Source organism: Gavia stellata, chromosome 4 (genome assembly GCF_030936135.1).
Source record: "Gavia stellata isolate bGavSte3 chromosome 4, bGavSte3.hap2, whole genome shotgun sequence".
Lineage (NCBI taxonomy): Eukaryota > Metazoa > Chordata > Aves > Gaviiformes > Gaviidae > Gavia > Gavia stellata.
Window position 1 is genome coordinate 39,499,599 of NC_082597.1, and position 18,072 is coordinate 39,517,670.

At 44.0% G+C, this 18,072-nt stretch overlaps 1 protein-coding gene across 2 annotated transcripts; it reads left to right on the forward strand.

Annotated features, from left to right (window-relative positions):
• The first annotated feature begins 5,212 nt into the window (after nt 1–5,212).
• DYRK2 (dual specificity tyrosine phosphorylation regulated kinase 2) lies at nt 5,213–16,796 on the forward strand. 2 transcript variants are annotated; one of them, XM_059816781.1, is made up of 3 exons: nt 5,213–5,355; nt 6,151–6,287; nt 14,897–16,796. In XM_059816781.1, the coding sequence occupies exons 1-3, from the start codon at nt 5,301–5,303 to the stop codon at nt 16,496–16,498; spliced, it is 1,794 nt and encodes a 597-aa protein (XP_059672764.1). In that variant the 5' UTR covers nt 5,213–5,300; the 3' UTR covers nt 16,499–16,796. The 2 variants fall into 2 exon arrangements, with proteins under 2 accessions (XP_059672764.1, XP_059672765.1); XM_059816782.1 differs by lacking the exon at nt 6,151–6,287 and having other exon boundaries at nt 5,330–5,355.
• Nucleotides 16,797–18,072: the final 1,276 nt, after the last annotated feature.

Below are 18,072 nucleotides of genomic sequence, written 5' to 3' on the forward strand. Positions count from 1 at the left end.
TGTTAATGAATATTAATGCTATAAGAATCCAGAAATGATATAGAAAATACATAACACAGAAACTTAGAAACATTGGCATGGTCTGGTGAAAAGGGAAAACATTTTCCTTAATATGCAATTTGCCAGCATTGAAATACAAATATATTATGAGATAATCTCCCACAAAATAGCTGTAATAGTTTAAGAATAAAAAATTACTCCTATGCTTGAAGACTCATAGGATCCCAGAGTATCTCTTCAGAGTGTACTCACTGACCACTAAAACATCCTTTGTTGTGTCTTAATACTGTAATAGAAGTGGTGACTTATGTGTTCTTAAACAGCAGAAAGAGCAAACCCTTGAACACAGAACAAAGTTTAGCCTCAACAGAACACACAGAATAAAGGCCAACAAACATCTGAACCTGGCAAGCCAGTTTAGCTTCATACACCCTCATGTCAGTATGAATATGTACTAGCAAACTGATCTGCAGCAGTGATTCTCTGCACTCTTGCTCTGAATACCTAACCTAATTTTTTATAATTGTATTGAAATACAATTTTATCCTAAGCTACAGGTGATGCTTTGCTGGGAATTTTTTTTTCTGGGGAAGTTAGAGAGAGGGTGGAGTTGCAAACCTTACATGTGTACCACACAGTGAAGTGCATGTTTGAGAGCTAGTCGAGTCCTAACCTGCATGCTTTCCATCTGCAATGCCCGCATTTGTAGGTTGCTGTATTTTGATGTGCCTACACTGTTCTCAGCATGATCTGCTGAAAGACCACAGTGTAGTGTACGCAGTGCTGCTCATGCCTAAATTATCCACAACATGTTAATGAGAACCCGGTGCTGATCGTGTTCAGGCCCTCCTGAGGCAACCACTTACTGGGCTTAAGGGTTTACTTTTAAAATGTGGGTTACTGGCTGAGACAACAGGCTTGGACCTATGTTAAGTGATGGTGAGACATATCCTAAGTGTGTTAATGTCTCCAGCTCAGCATCTAAGCCCTGCTTCACAAAGACAATGGGAAAAATCAAAAATTTTTAAATGGCTTAGGTCCTAGAACATTTTAAAAGATGTTGAAAGTATAGATTCTCCTTCTTATGCAAATTCTGCTTAGTATGAAAAGATGATTAAAAGGTGGCAGAAAACCACATTTTTACTTTCTTTGTTCTAGGCTTGTCTTCCCTCTCCTTTTCACAGAATCATAGAATCATTTAGGTTGGAAAAGACCCTTAAGATCATCAAATTCAGACATTAACCTAACACTACCAAGTCCACCGCTAAACGATGTCCCTAAGCGCCACGTCCTCCATCCCCATCATATGTTTGAGGAGCCTCGTATTTGCTCTACCTGCCGGTCATTTATCTACAGCCAAAATAGTTTTCTGTGTTCAGTGAGAACAGTCAGAGCATAGCAAGGTGCTGAGCACCTGCTGCACCCATCACTGTGGGAGCCCCCAAAGACATCACTGCAGCTTTGGACACGCATGGCTTCTCAGGAATTCCCTGGTGTCTGACCACATAAGTGTTTGCTAACACCACAATGGCAGAGATGCTGTGTGACTGACCAGCCAGACACTCTCACCCTACAACTACATACCAAAGCCCCATGTAATTAAACCCTAACAAGCATCCACTTTGGAGAGGTAAGAGGATTCATATAGGAGATTTCACAGCGATGCTAAGGAGGAACAGTGCTCTAACAGGACAACTAGATACAAACTGGGTCCCAAGGCAGCCTGGCAAAACAGAACTTTCCCTCACAGTTTGCTTGGAATTAGTATCTGTTTTGGTCACAAGAGCCCTGACCAAATAGCTCAAGAAACACAGCATGCTCTGTATCTCTCCTCACTGTACTAGCATATTATCTTCACTAATGCATGTTAATGTGCTATGTGGGCAGGAATACTTTTAGACAAGGTTTTACAGATAACGTTTTATTCTAGACTATTCTGGTTCTGTTTTTTTTTTTTTAATGAATTTTAATTTTTCTCATTCAATGGTTGTGATTTAACCACTTTATTTTTACCAAATAGTTGTGAATTTTTGTTCTAGAACACTTTGCACAGTTTATCACAGGAGGATGATACCTGTAACACCCCAACCTAAGTCTCTTCAAGAGGCAAGCAGCCTTCTGATCCCACCTACACCTCCAACTGCTGACCTCTTCACCTCCTTCTTTAGGTGGCCACTGTGGTGCAGAACTGGTACTGCCTGCATCCCACTGAGTTGGCACTTTCCAATCTGCAGGCCTGTGGGTACCCACCTGGAAAGAAAGTTTTCAGATATTCTTCTTAAAAACAAGTGCTTTGATGACACTACCTCACAAGCCCCTCGCAAGTAGTCTGACACTTAGGAACACTCAGTAGATTTGTTTGCAAGAAAGGGAAGACTAATCTGCCATTACAGGTTAGTTCACACTTTTGGGTAATAAAAGCTGAGGGAGCAGGAAAAAAATCAAGAAAACCCTGACTCATTTTGCTCTCTACTTTCTGAGCACCATACACTTTCTCCTGTCAGGAGCCTAATACATATTTCAGTCCTGGGAACTGAAGTCTGTTGATCTCATCTTGTGTAGTACTGGTCTAGACAGTGCTGATACGTTCAGTTGGCAAGTATCAGAAAGAAGAAAGTTTTGTGGCCACTCAATGGGACATAGTTCAGATTCCTGAGTGCAACACTTGGCGTGAAAGAATTAATCTTTGCTTTGTCTTTGAGTATTTAGTCTTTGCTTTCTTCGTTTCTTTGTAGATCTGCGACTACGATTTTGAAGAAGGCTGTTAAAGGCATTGCTATTTGCAGCCAAGGTATTTTACAATTATATTAGCATGTTCCTCCTCTTTGTCAACCTAAATCCTGCATGAAAGAGGCTTTTAAATTGAAGTTTCTTGTATTGCATTCAGAAGGAATCAAGATGAGCTTGCCCTCATCTTGAGATCCACTTCAGACTCCATCAGGTACTATCCTTGACAGCAGCCACCAGGATGGAGTGCAGATGGAGAAAGAGACAGAGAGAGAGAAAGAGAGGCATCTAGGCAGGCCCAAGCCCACTCTGAGATTGAGAGACTAATGCTGAAAGCTTACAATGCACACAGTTTTAGGAAGGGAATAGCTGGACAAGTACAAATGTAATGTGTTTCCACCGCTGCTTAATTAAAAGATTGTTTACGATGTGATAGACTGACTCCATTTTTCACGTAGTTTTTCATAGTGGTCCAGGACTGAACAAACTGTGGAAAGCATATTGTGAATGGCATACCTGACTGGAAAGGGGCTGAAACAGGACACTTAATGGGCTTTCTCTTACCTCGCCGTTTACATGTCACTAACCCAAGAACATGCATGAAGCTATCTGTGACTTTGACAGTCAGAGGAATGTCAATGACACATCATTTCAGATGAAGGAAGAACTCCTGCAAGCCCCACAAAAAGATAATTGATATCAACTTCAGTTTTTCTTATCTAGCTTGAATGTGAACAAGCTTCTTCCCCCTTCCCCTCCTTAGACTACCTAGAAAAGTATCTTTCTCTTGACCATTGCTTAAACGTTTAAGGTATCTCACAAAGAACACTAATATTATCACAGTGTTTGTTATTCTGATGCTTTTGATGTGCATGCAATGCTTGTGAAAATGATGGGAAAATACTGAGAGTAATCAGAAAACACCATTTATAGACCTGGCAACCAAGGGGAAGGGACATTGGGAATGCCTCTGGACATCTGGTGGGATACTGAGGAAGACAAAGCCTTCTTTCTGCTAGACTGAAGGGAAAAGATTAGGTGGGTGTGGGCAGGAGAAGGTATGGTTGTTTTTTCTGCGTGAAAGGAAGGGTTAGGGAGATTGTTTATTTCTTTGTACCAGTACAGGAAATGTCTTTGTTTATGCATGTATCTGTGGCACTGGAAGAGGCAAAATCTTTCTCTCTGGCAGCCAGGATGGATTGGGTTTTTTTGCTTAGGCACAGGAAAAAGGGAGATTCATTTTTCTATCTTTTTCTGTGGAAGGGGATGAAGGGCAATCTGTCTACATAACTACCAGCTGTTTCAAAAAGGAAAATATGTGTGGTCTGTACCGACTTCAAAAAGGGTTGAGCGTAGGTAGGAGAGTTCATTTCAACGCTGTCCCAAGCTGAGCAAATGTTCAGATATCTATTTTTGGCTCTAATGACGTTCAAACTCACAAACCAGGAATTCAAAGCATTGTACTCCACAAAGCACGTTGTACAGTTCGGAAAACAAGGCAAATAACGCCGCCCCCCCCCCCCCCCCCCGCGCTCTCATTTCCCTCATTCTAGCTTGAGGCACTTAAGACTCCAGGGCAATCCCAAAAGCTTTTTTCCCTCTGCTATTTTTCAAGTTTTCATCCCACTACACGTTCCAGGTTATTTATCCTTCCTCCCACGGTGCCGTCGGTGTCCTTCCAGCTTGACAAGCGACCCCCGCTTCCTGAGGAGTTGGTGATCCCCCGACTCCTCTCCCCCCCCCGACTCCCACACACTCCGAGTTCCCCGCCGGCATCGCCCCCCTCCCCGCGCACACCGGCGCTGTCGGGGCGAGGGGCCGGGCGGTCGGCCTGCCCCTGCTCCGCACAGGCCGGGGGGGCGACGGGGACAGGCGCGGGCTGCCTGCCGGCGGCTAAGATGGCTGTGACCCCGGGGGGTGACCAACGGCCGGGCGGGCACGCGCGCCCCCGCCCCGCCCCGCCCCTCCCCGCGCCCAGGGCCCGGTGCGAGGCGGCCGTTGGGCGGGCAGCTCGCGGGCGGCGGCCGTTGGGCGGGCGGTGGGGGGGGACCGGGGCGCGCTCCCCACCCCGCACCGAGGGAACGTGCGGCTGCTCGGCGGGAGCGGCGGCCCGCGCCGCCGCCGAGCGGAGCAGTAAGGGAGGGGAGTGGCGGGGGCGGCAGGGAGGGACGGAGGGCGGGGAGGCGGCCGGCGGGGCGGGGACTGCCCTTCCAGTGCGCTGTTTGTCCCTGTTCCGCCGCGCGAGAAGGAGGGCCCTGTCCGGCCGCCTTCTGCTGCCCCCTCCTCCGTGTGAGGGGACCGGGGCGACCGGGGCGGGGGCGGGGGAGGTGATGAGCTTGGGCCGGGGGCTGCGGCGGCGGCGCGGCTGCTGCTGCTGCTGCGGCGGGAGGCGACGGCGGGGCGTTGGAGGGTCTGTCCGGCCGGCCGGGGGCCAGGGGGATGCAGCGGAGGACGTGTCTGGGTCTGGGTGTAGCTGATCAGAGAAGAGAGGCAGCCGCCGACCGGAGAGGCCGAGGAGCAGCGAAGGAGAGCCACCCTGACATGCCTTTTCCTCTCCCTCCTCTCCAGCGGCCATGTTAACCAGAAAACCCTCGGCTAGCGCCGCCGCTGGTGCTGCCTACCCAGCCGGTAAGAAGAGGGCCGCCGCGATCGCCACCGCGCCGGGCTGCGGGCTCCCCGCGCCCCCCCCCCCCTGCCGCGCTGGGTCGGGCCGCGCCGGGCCGGGCCGTGCCGTGCGGCGCGGGGGGAGGAGGGGCGGCTTGGCAGCGCCCGCAGCTGCCGCCGCAGCGGGGCCGTGCGTGTCGGAACAATGATCCACCCTTCCACCGGCAACCGAGGCCGGGGGGCCGGCGGGGGGCTGCGTGTTCGGCTCCGGCGTGCTGTTGTTGTGCGGGGTGGCGAGTTCGCCTCAGGGAACGGGAAAAAAAACCCAGAGAAATCACTTAAAAAAACGACCCGGGAGAAATTGGGAATCGCTGTGTTTGCCGGAGCGGCCGTGTTTGACAGGGGGCAGCGGTGCTGGTCTCCTCTTCCCGCTGCAGACTTGTGAACTCCTGGCGGGTCTCCGGCAGCGCCGGGATTTCGCCGGCCCAGACAGCTTGGCGGGGATCGGGCGGCCGTCCAGCCCCGAGGCGTGTGCGGGGCAGAGCCGGCTTGTTCTCCCGGTTAGGCGCCTGCCGGTGGCGGGTTAATCTCAGATGAAGGGTTTAGCCGGGCGAGCATGGCCCGCCCGCGCTATTAGCCGGATCGGTGCGTGTGTGCGCCGCGGCGGTGATAAGCTTTTAATGGCTTCTGCCTGAAGGAAGAGGGGCGGCGGTGCCGGCGAGGCGCCGGGGCAGCGGGCCGCCGCCGCCCCGACGGCCGCGCTGCCTAAGGGCCCTCCGCTGCCGCTGCGCTCCGCGCTCATCCCTCTGCTCTCCGCAGGCAGGGCAGGGGACAGCGGCCGCCCGCTGCAGTCTTCCCCGGGCACTGGAGCCGGGGTCTCCCGGGCAGGAGCTGGGACCGGCCCGCCGTCGCCCCTCGCATTGCCGCCGCTCAGGGCCAGCAACGCTTCCCACACGGTGAGCCCGGGCACGGGGCGGGGGGCCGGGGCGGGACTGGGGGGGGAAGGGGCGTCCGGCCCCGGGGGCTTACCGCGTCGCCGCCGCTGTGCTTTCGCCCGGTGTCCTCCGCGGCGGGACCGAACCCTCGCGGGCACCCCGGGGCGGGGGAGGGCAGGGGCCCCGCCGCCGCGGGCGCCCCGTCCCGCCTAACGAGGTGCTTGGTGCTTAAGCAAAGTGCGTTTAATTTCTGCAGACTCCGATCGAATGTGCATGTCTGTTGTGAGGCTGGGACCCTGTGACTGCACTGAGAAGCAGTTTTCCCCCTCCCCAGCCCCGCTTCGGTCTGGTTTTGTGTCTCATTTTCAGTGACAAATTCGATCTTCCACACTCGCACAGAGGAGCTGTTCTGGTAAATGCATTTTTTGAGATGACATTATTTTGGCAATGAGGTTAGTCACTGTATTAAAGGGTCGCATGAACCGTGATGAGAAATGAAGGCTGTTCTCCCCTTATATGTCTTATTAGCTCAGGCCGATAGCCGTCTTCCTTAGAAATGGCTATCGCTGTTCTCGGGGACAGTGATTGGATGAATCCGACTTTATTGCTGCAGTAGTTTACCTAAAGAAATAAGCACTGATGGCATGAAAAGGATGTTATTTTCCGGTTCTGTGATATCTCACATTATCTCCCACTCCTAGTTAATCTACTAGGAATGAAACTTCCCAAGTATGCCACTATATATGGATGAGAGAGGGTATCTCTGTCCTGAAGGCATGACAGAGTAGGGAGAGGGGTCTATATGCTGTCATGTTAACACTAAATATCTGAAATATTTATTGCATACATTTCCTTTTAAATTATGAAAGATTTCATACTCACCCTGAAAGGCATTGATGGCATACTTTTCTTAGAATTAATGAGTTCTTCATGGATCCTCACATACTATCTTCGTAAACATATGGCAGAGCTTTAAACGGTAATGTGATTATGGGCTAGTGGAAGGTGAAACTATGCATTTAGATATTAGTGTTTCAGTGACTTTCTATGTAGCTTCAGGGGTAAAAGCATCTTATTCAAATCCATTTATAGAAAGAATTGGCTTAAATTAAAAAAAATCAGTATATGTAGGATGTTCTCAAAAGGAATGATGAATATTCTGCAAATTCAAGGTGGAGCTGCATACTGAGATCAACATCATTGTATATTTATGTAGCTGGGGTATATATCTGAATTGTTCATTAGTATCAAAGGCCAATTTTTTCACATTCATGTACCAGTTAAGTGCTGGTTGATTTTAGAGTTGAGGTAGCAGCTTAGTTTTTTTATAAAAACAGAAAAAAAGGAACATAGTACAAACAGCCTGGACACCCATCATGAAACTGCACATACAGATGGGCCCACAAATAACAGGGACCCATACATAACAGAGCCCAGGCTTAATTTAGGATTTGTGAAAGCACAGTGGTCCAGCTATATATCTGGGACTACTTACTAATTTTGGAAGTATGGAACTTCGGTATTTTTATACTAGATTTATATGTGTGTGTATTGTATATAGTGTCTGTGCATATATACATACATATATAAAGATAAAGTCTTTATAAGAGCATGCAAGGGGTATTCAAGTGTTACATTTTTGTGTTTCCAGTATTTTTATACATACATCGTTGTGTATGTATGCATATGTTTTTATATAGTATATATGCATGTGCATATATATATATGTACACACATATCGAGTTGAAATACTTACGGAAGCATACAGGGATGATGAAGCATTATACTGCTGTGTTTCATGTCCCTCTAGATTCTGACTGTTGCAAACTCTGCCTTTCCTTTGTGATACAGAGCCTACTCTACAGTATTTATTTAGCCTTGGGTACTATTACAGAAATACCTCAGACTGCCTTTCTGAATTTTGTAGGTGGTTATTTTGTGGTTGGCTAACACAACTTTTTGTGGTAAGGATCAGATGTAACATCAGAATGCTGGATTTTAACCTAAAGAAAAAGGGCTATATCTGTTACGTGATCTTTCTATAAACTTAAGGCCTACTGACCTCAGCTGACACTGACTGATTGAAACCATTGGTTTTGCATCCCACTACTTCCTCTAATCAGACCTATTTAAAATAGAACATTTCAGTTTTCTTAAACCATTTTCCTTCTTTGTGTTCATTTGCTTATTCTGCTTTCATCCCTGTTGTATCTATGTGACTACTGTAATAGCTAAAAATTGAGACTATTTCTCTTTGTTTTTCAAAGTTCCAGAAGGTATAGGTTGCTTAAGTGGTTGAGCTTGCTGTGGCTGGATGTAAGCATGTACGTTGTACATACACTAGTTGTGAAGAGAGACTGAGATTGCATATAGTTTTTTGTTTAAACTGAAAAGTTTTTCTTTTAATTCAGACAGAGAAGAAATCCACTACCTGTCCTATTTCTTGCAGCAGTGAGTTGTGTGATCTAGCCTCTAGTGAAACTGTTGTCTCCTACTTTCAAGTGAAGTTTCATTGTTTGGTATATTATAATAGCATGGGAGAACATGGGTAGAAGGGGGGAAGATGCTGTTTTATACAGGCTTTGTATAACAGGGCACAGGTTTTGGCTGCAGTCTCTGCAATCACAGCAACCTTTGTTGCTAAGCAGGCTGTTGGGTATTGTACTGGGGAAAGGTTTTGTTTATTTAAAAAAAAAATTTGTGGCTTCATCCTAGGCTTATTTGTGTCTGCTTCCATTCCTGACTATCTTTTTGGCTCATGGTGGAAAACATGAACTTATTTCCAACCCCGTGTCCTCTTCATTTTCCTCTCCGAAGTCACTGCTTTCTGTTTTGAAGCCTTACGTTCTTGCCTTGATGATTGGAACCTTTTTATATTCACTCTCTCCTGTTCCATTATGGTGTTCTTACATCCGCTTGACATGCTGCAGTAGAGATTATCTTGCTTGCCTGCTGCTCTGCTCTTGTAAATCCCCACCCGTCTGTGAGTCCCTCTCCCAGACTCCTGTCTCTGTCTTCTGCCTACCTCCCTCTCTGTTCTTTCTTATTTGGCACGTATCCCTGCATTCTGCACTCTTCCTGTTTCTCTTGCAGTAAAGCAGTCTTAATCTTTTACTCCTCCTGTCTAGTACTGTAACAACAACCCATTTACAGTGCATGATTCAGCGCCCTCCCTCTTCAGGCCCTTTCTAAGATTTCCCTACAGCAAGCCTGTTTTCTTTTGCCACCAGGGATAAATGTCTATCCATATACTTTTGCATCAGTCATTCAGTCTTAATCTTAAAAATTCTAAATCAAAAAATTTTTAAAAATTAATTTACGTTGTAAAGGAACAGAGATTCCTGGACTCTGTTAACATGAAGATGTGGTGGATTACATGCTGCAAGTTTTTATTGTGGGCAGCTGCTTTAAAGCAGGTAAAAACAAGGAAAGTACCTTCCTACTATGGTGTTTTCATGTAATAAATTGCCACAAAAATGCTGTCACGTTTCAGTGGAAATAACTATACAGTTGTGACCTGGACATTGCTATACCTAGATTTCTTTGGATATTTCTTCTTCTTCTACATAAAACTTGGGTCTAGGGGGAATATGAAGCTATCTTAACTTTTAATGAGGGGCTCTGAAATTTGGGCTCCAACAATTGGTGACTGTGCTATGGGGACTGCAGTACATCTGGGCACATCTCTCATATGTGTACACTTCAGCTTACCTGAAGGGTTCAATTTAGTGTGAATTGACTGTTTTTTTTGGTTTCAACATGCGTAATACATGCAGGGTGTCGCAGAATTATTCAGACTCACTGTATCGGCATAGTCCTGACAGGATGAAAAAAAATTATGAATCAGTATCACTCTTGAAGCATAGTTCTGTCTGTGAAAATACTTGCTGTATAAAGTCAAATTTAACTTTTAAAAAAATAAGCTTATATGGACCGGATATGACAGCAGCAAAAAATCCAAGTGGTGTGTTTTTTTCTACAGCTCTTGTGGAGCCACAAGCTTTTTAGGACAAGGGCTTAGTCTTTTTCAGTGTATAAAACCCATACTCATAATAAAACCATTATGATAATCCTGCATTATTGTTATCATACTAATTAGCAGCTATTTTTAGTTCTGAACAGAGGAATGCTGTTGAATTCATTTATCAAGGAAAAAAAGGCCTTTTGTACATTTGCTCAGGCTGTAGTTGACAAAATAGGCAGTGAGGCATGTTACACCTGATACCATATGCCTCTAGCATGTTAGATGCAGTGGGGCTGAAACTGGCATGCCCAGAGATGCTGTAAAGAAAGAGGTATATAGTGTAGCATTTATTCTTTAAGTTACTGCTTTGGAACACTATTTCTCCCTTGTCCTCATCTGTGCAAAGTAATAGCAGATAAAGACATCTTATTCCTGTGCAGTATTTCAGCAGGCTGTCGTGATTGTTTTATTATTAAGGCTTTTTTATAAACCTTTTAAAATTCTGATTGACAGCAAAATCTTTTTTTCTGGGGTTTTGCTCAAAATAAAATGGTAATATATAGCCAAAGCGTGTGTCTGTCTTGGGTAGTTTTATAGGGTGCCAATATCACACCAAGTGACTTTTACAAAGACGGAATATGATACAACTATATCATGTCTTGATGCTTTTAGAAGATAAAGATGAGAAGAGGTATATGCTCCTGTGGTGTTCAGTCCTATAGTCATAGTCTTGTAGAAAGTCTTGAAACAGACCATTGCATTGCCTGAGTGTTGCCGCAAAGGAATTGTCAATCAGTTTGCCTTCTTGTTAGCAGGGTGGACTTAGTTTTATGCTACTTCTATGTTGTTACAGGTCTGTAGTCTTAGTAAGTTACTGTTCTCCTTCTGTCCCTAAACCCATTTGTGAAAACAAAACAAAAAACCAAACCCCAAACACTCCCACCCCCCCAAAAAAAGTGGTGGGGTTTTTTTTTTTGTTGTTTTGCCTGGTGTCTCTACTTCAAAGGTTAGGTGAATGTTTTTTCGGCATAGCCATCAGCTTCCGTAAACTGAGCAAACCAAAGTTAAAGCAAAATCGTAGCGCCTATTTTGAAGTTAGGAAACCCTACTGAGAGAGGAGAAAAGCTGTTGTAACATTTGCTGTTTTGTAATTCATGTTGCCAGAAGATTCAGGAAGATTAGTTCTTTGAGTTCAAGCTTACCTGTTATTTCAATATGTTTTATGGAGAAATGTGTACATCAGTAATGTTTTGCACTGTAAAAGTATGTAAATCTTAGAAAGTGTAGATGGGTCTGAGCACAGGCAGTAATATATATAATAAGTAAGCTGCATAAGTGCGTGCAGGTTGTCAGCTGAGTAGGTTGTTGCTTGTGGAATTTACAGGCCTATCTGCAGAAGCAAAAGGGAGACGCGTTACAAACCTCTCAGGCTTATGGTTTCGGATGGAAGGCTGATGGAGCTTGTGTACCATGAACAGCTCGGTACTGGACTAAGAAGGCTGTAGTCCTTTGTAGCTTCCCAAGCCCATTAGTTGTGGTTCAGGGAACTTACAGCATCACTGGTGAAGCCTGTGGAGTCTGTAAGCAGTGCAAGCCTGAACTTGACAGCAATCTCGGGCACCCAGTAGCCAGAAGTAGATAGGCAGAGCAAAGGGCTGGTGAGAATCCAACCCTCATCCAGTTTGGAAATAGAAGTAGAGGTGGTGATTCTTGTGCAGGCGGTACCCTGAGATAGGGGAAAATCCATTTTTCATATTGACTTTGTGGTTGTGATGTGTCTGATAGCTCTGAAACTCCTGTTGAGGTTTTTAAAAGGAAAGTGAGCTCTCTTCTCCCCCACAGCTTTTGGAATAGAGCCTGTAGTAATTTGGTGTCTTTTCTTCCTCAGAGAAATCCAGTGCTGCTGTCTGCATCTGCATTTGCATTCCCAAGCAGCAGCTGACTGAAACTGGCAAAACCGGTCACTTTGGATTTGGGGTGAAGCTGGGATAATGCTGGTGATTTCATTCTGCTGCTTGGGGAAAAAAAGCCAACCTGTGAGCAGCACGAGAAACCGAGGCTGCCTGAAGGTGCAGGAAGCAGAGCTACATGGTTTACACTTTAGAATGTGTTTGCAAACATGCTTTTAGGAAAAACAACTCTTTAGTCCCTGTTGAGAGTGGATGAATGTTTGGGTTTTTTCCAAGCCCTGATACAATGCAAATAACTGAAGTTTGAAGAATTCCCCAGTACATTTATTGAAAGAAGCAGTGCTTAGGAAGAGCAGAAAATAGTTAACTCTGAAAACAGGTGACTCAAGTGAAAAAAAAAATAATTCAAGCTGTGACCTGTGGCAATGAGTACTTTGGTTAAGAAGTTCTTAAAGATAGTTTTCTCCCCTATGCTCTTTCTTGTCTGTACGTTAGTATTGTCTGCTCCTGGTTTGTCCAGATATATTCTGCTTTGCTGTTCAGCCAGTGCCACAGAAAAAACGTTTGTACCTGGAATTTCCTAGCTTGAGTATTTGTTGTCCGTACAGTTACTCTGCGGCTTCATTGCGTGTATCTCACTTACGCAGTTTTGCAATACTGCATGTGCTGAACCTCCAACACATCTTACTAACTAGATCAGGTTCTTCTGAGATGTGTCATGTAGCAGCTCTTGGGGCTGAATTTTCTTTTTTTCAGTGACTGCTGTTTATATAGAGGATCAGGGCAATCTTCAGGAAACTGCTACTGCAGCGTGCTTCAAACTTGACCTGAAGGAATTCCCTATAGGCATGGTAGGCTTCTTAAGTCCCCTTGATGATTTAATTCCTGGTGCTTTTGAGACATCAAACTAGGGAGGGAATTAATGTCAATATCCTGTGTATCTTCACTGTGCTTAAATGTTACAAACGTCTTTGCTGTGAATTGCAGTCGTGTGGTAACGCTTCCTATGAGATTGATCAGATTTGATAGCGTGAGCCCAAATTGCTCTGCAAATAAACATATACAGTCAAACTACAATGATGAAATAAAATGGACCAGTTATTCAATGTGAGTCAAAATGGAATCAGAAGAACAGTGAACTCAGCAGAATCAATCCCTGAGAGCTCTTGTTCTTACGTTGTGTGAGTTTCAGAGCTGCAAATTTCAAAATATTGTCCAAAGGTGAAGCTGGTGTCCAGCTGGCTACTCCTTGGGAACAAGTAACTGAATTTACAAAAACATGCTTCTGCCATATCGGACTGATACCTTAACAGAAGCACAAAGTATGCTAGAGTCTGCGTTGCATGTCCTGGTTTTCTCATTAGGAAGTGCTTCTGCGGTTTGCAGCACAGATTTCATCGCCTCATATCATAGCACACAACTGTCATTTTCTGATTTCATTTCAGCAACCTTAAGTGAACAGGGAATGTGTTATCCTTAGCTGCCTAGAAAAAATAAGGTTCAGATTAAAAGGGCTCTCAACCCTGGCTTGATCATCTGTCTGACAATATTGGTGAACTTTTGGTTAGTAATTTGGCATAAATATTAACACTGGTGAATCAGCTGGAGAGACAGCAGGGGAATTCTTCCCACGTTTGTGTAAGACCAGGCAGAAAGACAAACTAATTATCCTCTACATTAGAGCAGATGAGGAATTCTAAGGACAGCTATTTTAGTGGCAAGTATATGCTTGTAAATTTCTCATTTCTCCTTAAAAATAACAGGTTTTGAGCAACAGTTGCTTTCACACCCCACTTACTTCCAGTGTTTCTTTGCTTGAAAATGCTGTTTATTCCCTTGTGAAAACTGTCAAGAACAAATGTAATTTCTAAAATCAACTAATGCTTTTTCCTATTCCTTTAAAATAAAGTTACTTGTACGTTCTTCAAGGCAAAGATTTTCTTTCCGTTCAAGTCTGTATCAGGCCCCAAATCTCATCTTCGTTAAAAGTTATTATAAGACTGGTTTGAGAAGGTGCTAAAGGATATGCTTATGCTTCATTGATCCAAATGCTGTGATGAACAGTGACTGTCTCAATTACAAGCAGTGAATGGCATGTCTTGAACTTCAGAAATGTGCAGGTTCTTTTTCTCTTTATGCATGTCACAGCACATTCCTTATTGCTTAAAATTGTATCTGGAGCTTTTGATACACAGCAAATTTAGGAACAAGTTAAAATCTTGATTTCTGAGAACAGGTGACTAGAAGAGTCTTAGCCACCTAAGTTCTAGCAGGCATTATATATTGATCTCCAGCATCAATAAAACTGCTAGTATGTTCTGTAAAGTCTAATTTAATGTCCCTCAAGCACACTTCTTGCGTGTGTAACACATGTTACAGGACTGTTGCCTTGAAGATTCCTTGGAGGAATTGTTAGCTTATCATGGTAACACATCTGTGATTGCCTTGTTGCAAACATTTTAGAGAGTCGTGAAAGTGGCATTTGAGAAACAAGGATCTAGAAAATATAATAGCATCTAGCAGTATCACAGTATATGTGCTGTATTTTTCAGATTATCCGTAGACAGCTGGCTTCTAAGGAAATACTTGTTTTTGAGGTGATTTAGGCAGGATGGTGGGTTGCAGAATGAATGGTGAAGCATAGAGTTCATGCCTTTCTTGTTAACTGGGTATGTATTTATTTTCAATTTTAGGTTGGAGGCAGTAAGCATCATGCCTTTCTTGTTAACTGGGTATGTATTTATTTTCAATTTTAGGTTGGAGGCAGTAAGCACACAATGAATGAGCACCTGCATGTTGGTAGCCATGGACAAATCCAGGTTCAACAGCTGTTCGAAGATAATAGTAACAAGAGGACAGTTCTGACGACACAGCCAAATGGACTTACAACACTAGGCAAATCTGGATTGCCAGTGGTTCAGGACAGACAGTCAGAGAGTGCTCACAGACGACAAGGGAGCTCCAGCTCTTTAAAATCTGCAGACGGAACAGGGAAGGTGAAAGCCTCTGTTATGACACCAGAGCAGGCAATGAAGCAATACATGCAAAAATTAACAGCTTTTGAGCATCATGAGATTTTTAGCTACCCTGAAATATACTTTTTGGGTCCAAATGCAAAGAAGCGGCAAGGTGTGATTGGTGGTTCAAACAATTGCGGGTACGATGATGACCAAGGGTCTTATATACAAGTACCCCATGATCATATCGCGTACAGGTATGAAGTCCTGAAAGTTATAGGGAAAGGAAGCTTTGGGCAGGTGGTGAAAGCCTACGATCACAAGATGCATCAGCATGTGGCACTAAAAATGGTGAGAAATGAAAAACGTTTCCACCGCCAAGCTGCGGAAGAAATTAAGATCCTGGAGCATCTCCGGAAACAAGATAAGGATAACAACATGAATGTTATTCACATGTTGGAAAACTTCACATTCCGCAGCCATATCTGCATGACATTTGAATTGCTGAGCATGAACCTGTATGAATTAATAAAGAAAAACAAGTTTCAGGGCTTCAGCCTGCCTTTGGTCCGCAAGTTTGCCCACTCAATTTTACAATGCTTGGATGCTTTGCACAAAAACAGAATCATTCACTGTGACCTTAAACCTGAGAACATTCTATTGAAGCAACAAGGTAGAAGTGGTATTAAAGTGATTGATTTTGGCTCAAGTTGTTATGAACATCAGCGTGTCTACACTTACATTCAGTCACGTTTTTACCGTGCACCTGAAGTCATCCTTGGTGCTCGTTATGGGATGCCCATAGATATGTGGAGCTTGGGCTGTATTCTAGCAGAGCTTCTCACTGGTTATCCTCTTTTACCTGGAGAAGATGAAGGAGACCAGCTGGCTTGTATGATTGAGCTATTGGGCATGCCTTCTCCAAAACTCTTAGATTCATCCAAGCGAGCAAAAAACTTCGTGAGCTCTAAGGGTTATCCCCGCTATTGCAGCATCACAACCTTGTCTGATGGCTCTGTAATACTTAATGGTGGACGCTCTCGGAGAGGAAAACTACGTGGCCCACCAGAGAGCAGAGAATGGGGTAATGCATTAAAGGGATGTGATGATCCCCTGTTCCTTGACTTCTTAAAACAGTGTTTAGAATGGGATCCTGCTATCCGTATGACACCCAGCCAGGCTTTGAGGCATCCCTGGCTAAGGAGACGGTTGCCAAAGCCTCCGACTGGGGAAAAGGCCTCGGCAAAGAGAATTACAGAGAGCACTGGTGCTATAACGTCGATTTCCAAGTTACCTCCGACTTCAAGCTCAGCTTCAAAACTGAGGACTAATTTGGCACAGATGACAGATGCCAATGGGAATATTCAGCAAAGAACAGTGTTGCCAAAACTCGTTAGCTGAGTTTGAAAAACCCAATGCTGTTAATATGAGAGATACAATGTGGCTGAGCCTTATTTGTATGAAAAAGTAGCTCAGACATAGATTTTTATTTGCTCAATAACTTTATTCATTTGTATCTTTCAGCACTCATTTTAAATGTAAGAAATGTTGATTTTGTTTTTATAAAAACATGGGGACAATGCTTTAAGTTTTTATACTTATTTTTTAAAATGTTTGTCTTCTACAGTACAATTAGCCTTACTGTAACTAGTGTGACACAGTAATAAACATCAGTGGCAGGCCACTGGTTACAACATGACTGTCATGCATTGCAGTGTGGTGTCAAAGGTATTAACCTTTCTCTTCCATGGTTCATATTAGGTTTCACCTGGGGTAAATTTGTAAGACTCTACCTTTTGGATTTTATGGGTATGGGTCTTGATTCTGCAAACACTCAGACCTATGCCTGACTGGATTCCAGGGAGAATACTCAAAAGAAATACAGTTAAGCACCTGTAAACTTGTGATTTGAAGTGGAGCCGTAGCATGTTACGTTGTCATTTTCTATATGGTAGCCCAGAGAAAGTAGTGGTATTGCTAATGACATAGTCACCTCCTATGGAATGTTTTCTGTATTCAGAAGTAATGCTTTTGATTAAAATGAGCATGGAAATATAATGCAAAAAATAAGAACTTCCAGGGCTAAAATTACTCTCTGACCTTGCATGCTGTGTGGTAGAGTGAGAGGAACAGGCAGTCTCAGAACGAATGAAGATGGCAGTGTGTCTGTTCCTCTAAATCTGAAAGTGACCGATGAGATGGTAAAGCAAAAGTTCTGGACTTCATTTCAGGTATACAACATTGAGCATTCACACTGGGCTTATCTTTTTTTTTTTTCTTTTTCTTCTCCTGTTTTCTTTTCTCTCCTAATGTGCAGCTTAATCTCCCTAAATCACACAGGTAGAGTTTTCTGTTGGTTTTGTACTGTAACTTCCAGACTGTTATGCTACATGGATTTCCCAGATTGCTTTTATTTCTTCTGACAATGTTTGTCTGAGCGACTTTGACCTCTCTGGTACATTTACACTTCAGATCAAATCTGCATGTAGGGGCAAACACTATGTTACTGCATTGCTTTCTGTAGAAAAGTACTTCACCTTAGACAGGATAACTGTAGATGGAAAGATCCTCAGTGGAAAGCTTTTCAGTTGGTAGACGCCATCCTAGATACTTTGTAATAAGGGAGAATTATCAAAAGAAAGTTAAACGTTTGGAATTTGATTTAATCTTTGACATTTGTAGCTGAAAATTAACTTTGAAGGAACAGTTAGAGATATGTGTAGATTTGTTCATGTCTGTGTGTGCTAATGCTTGGTTTTTCTTTTTTACGTTTAACTGCATTCATGGAAGAAGGATGGTCTTTACTGAGGAATAATATCTAGATCTATGAGACAAATATTCACATGTTGTAGCATGTTTTCAACCGGAACAGTTTGAAATCTAAGATCAATATTTCATCACGTACAATGGCTGTGGTCTGCATTGGATGTGTAAAACATATGAAAAGGGAATTTTAAACAAAGTAGAACATAATC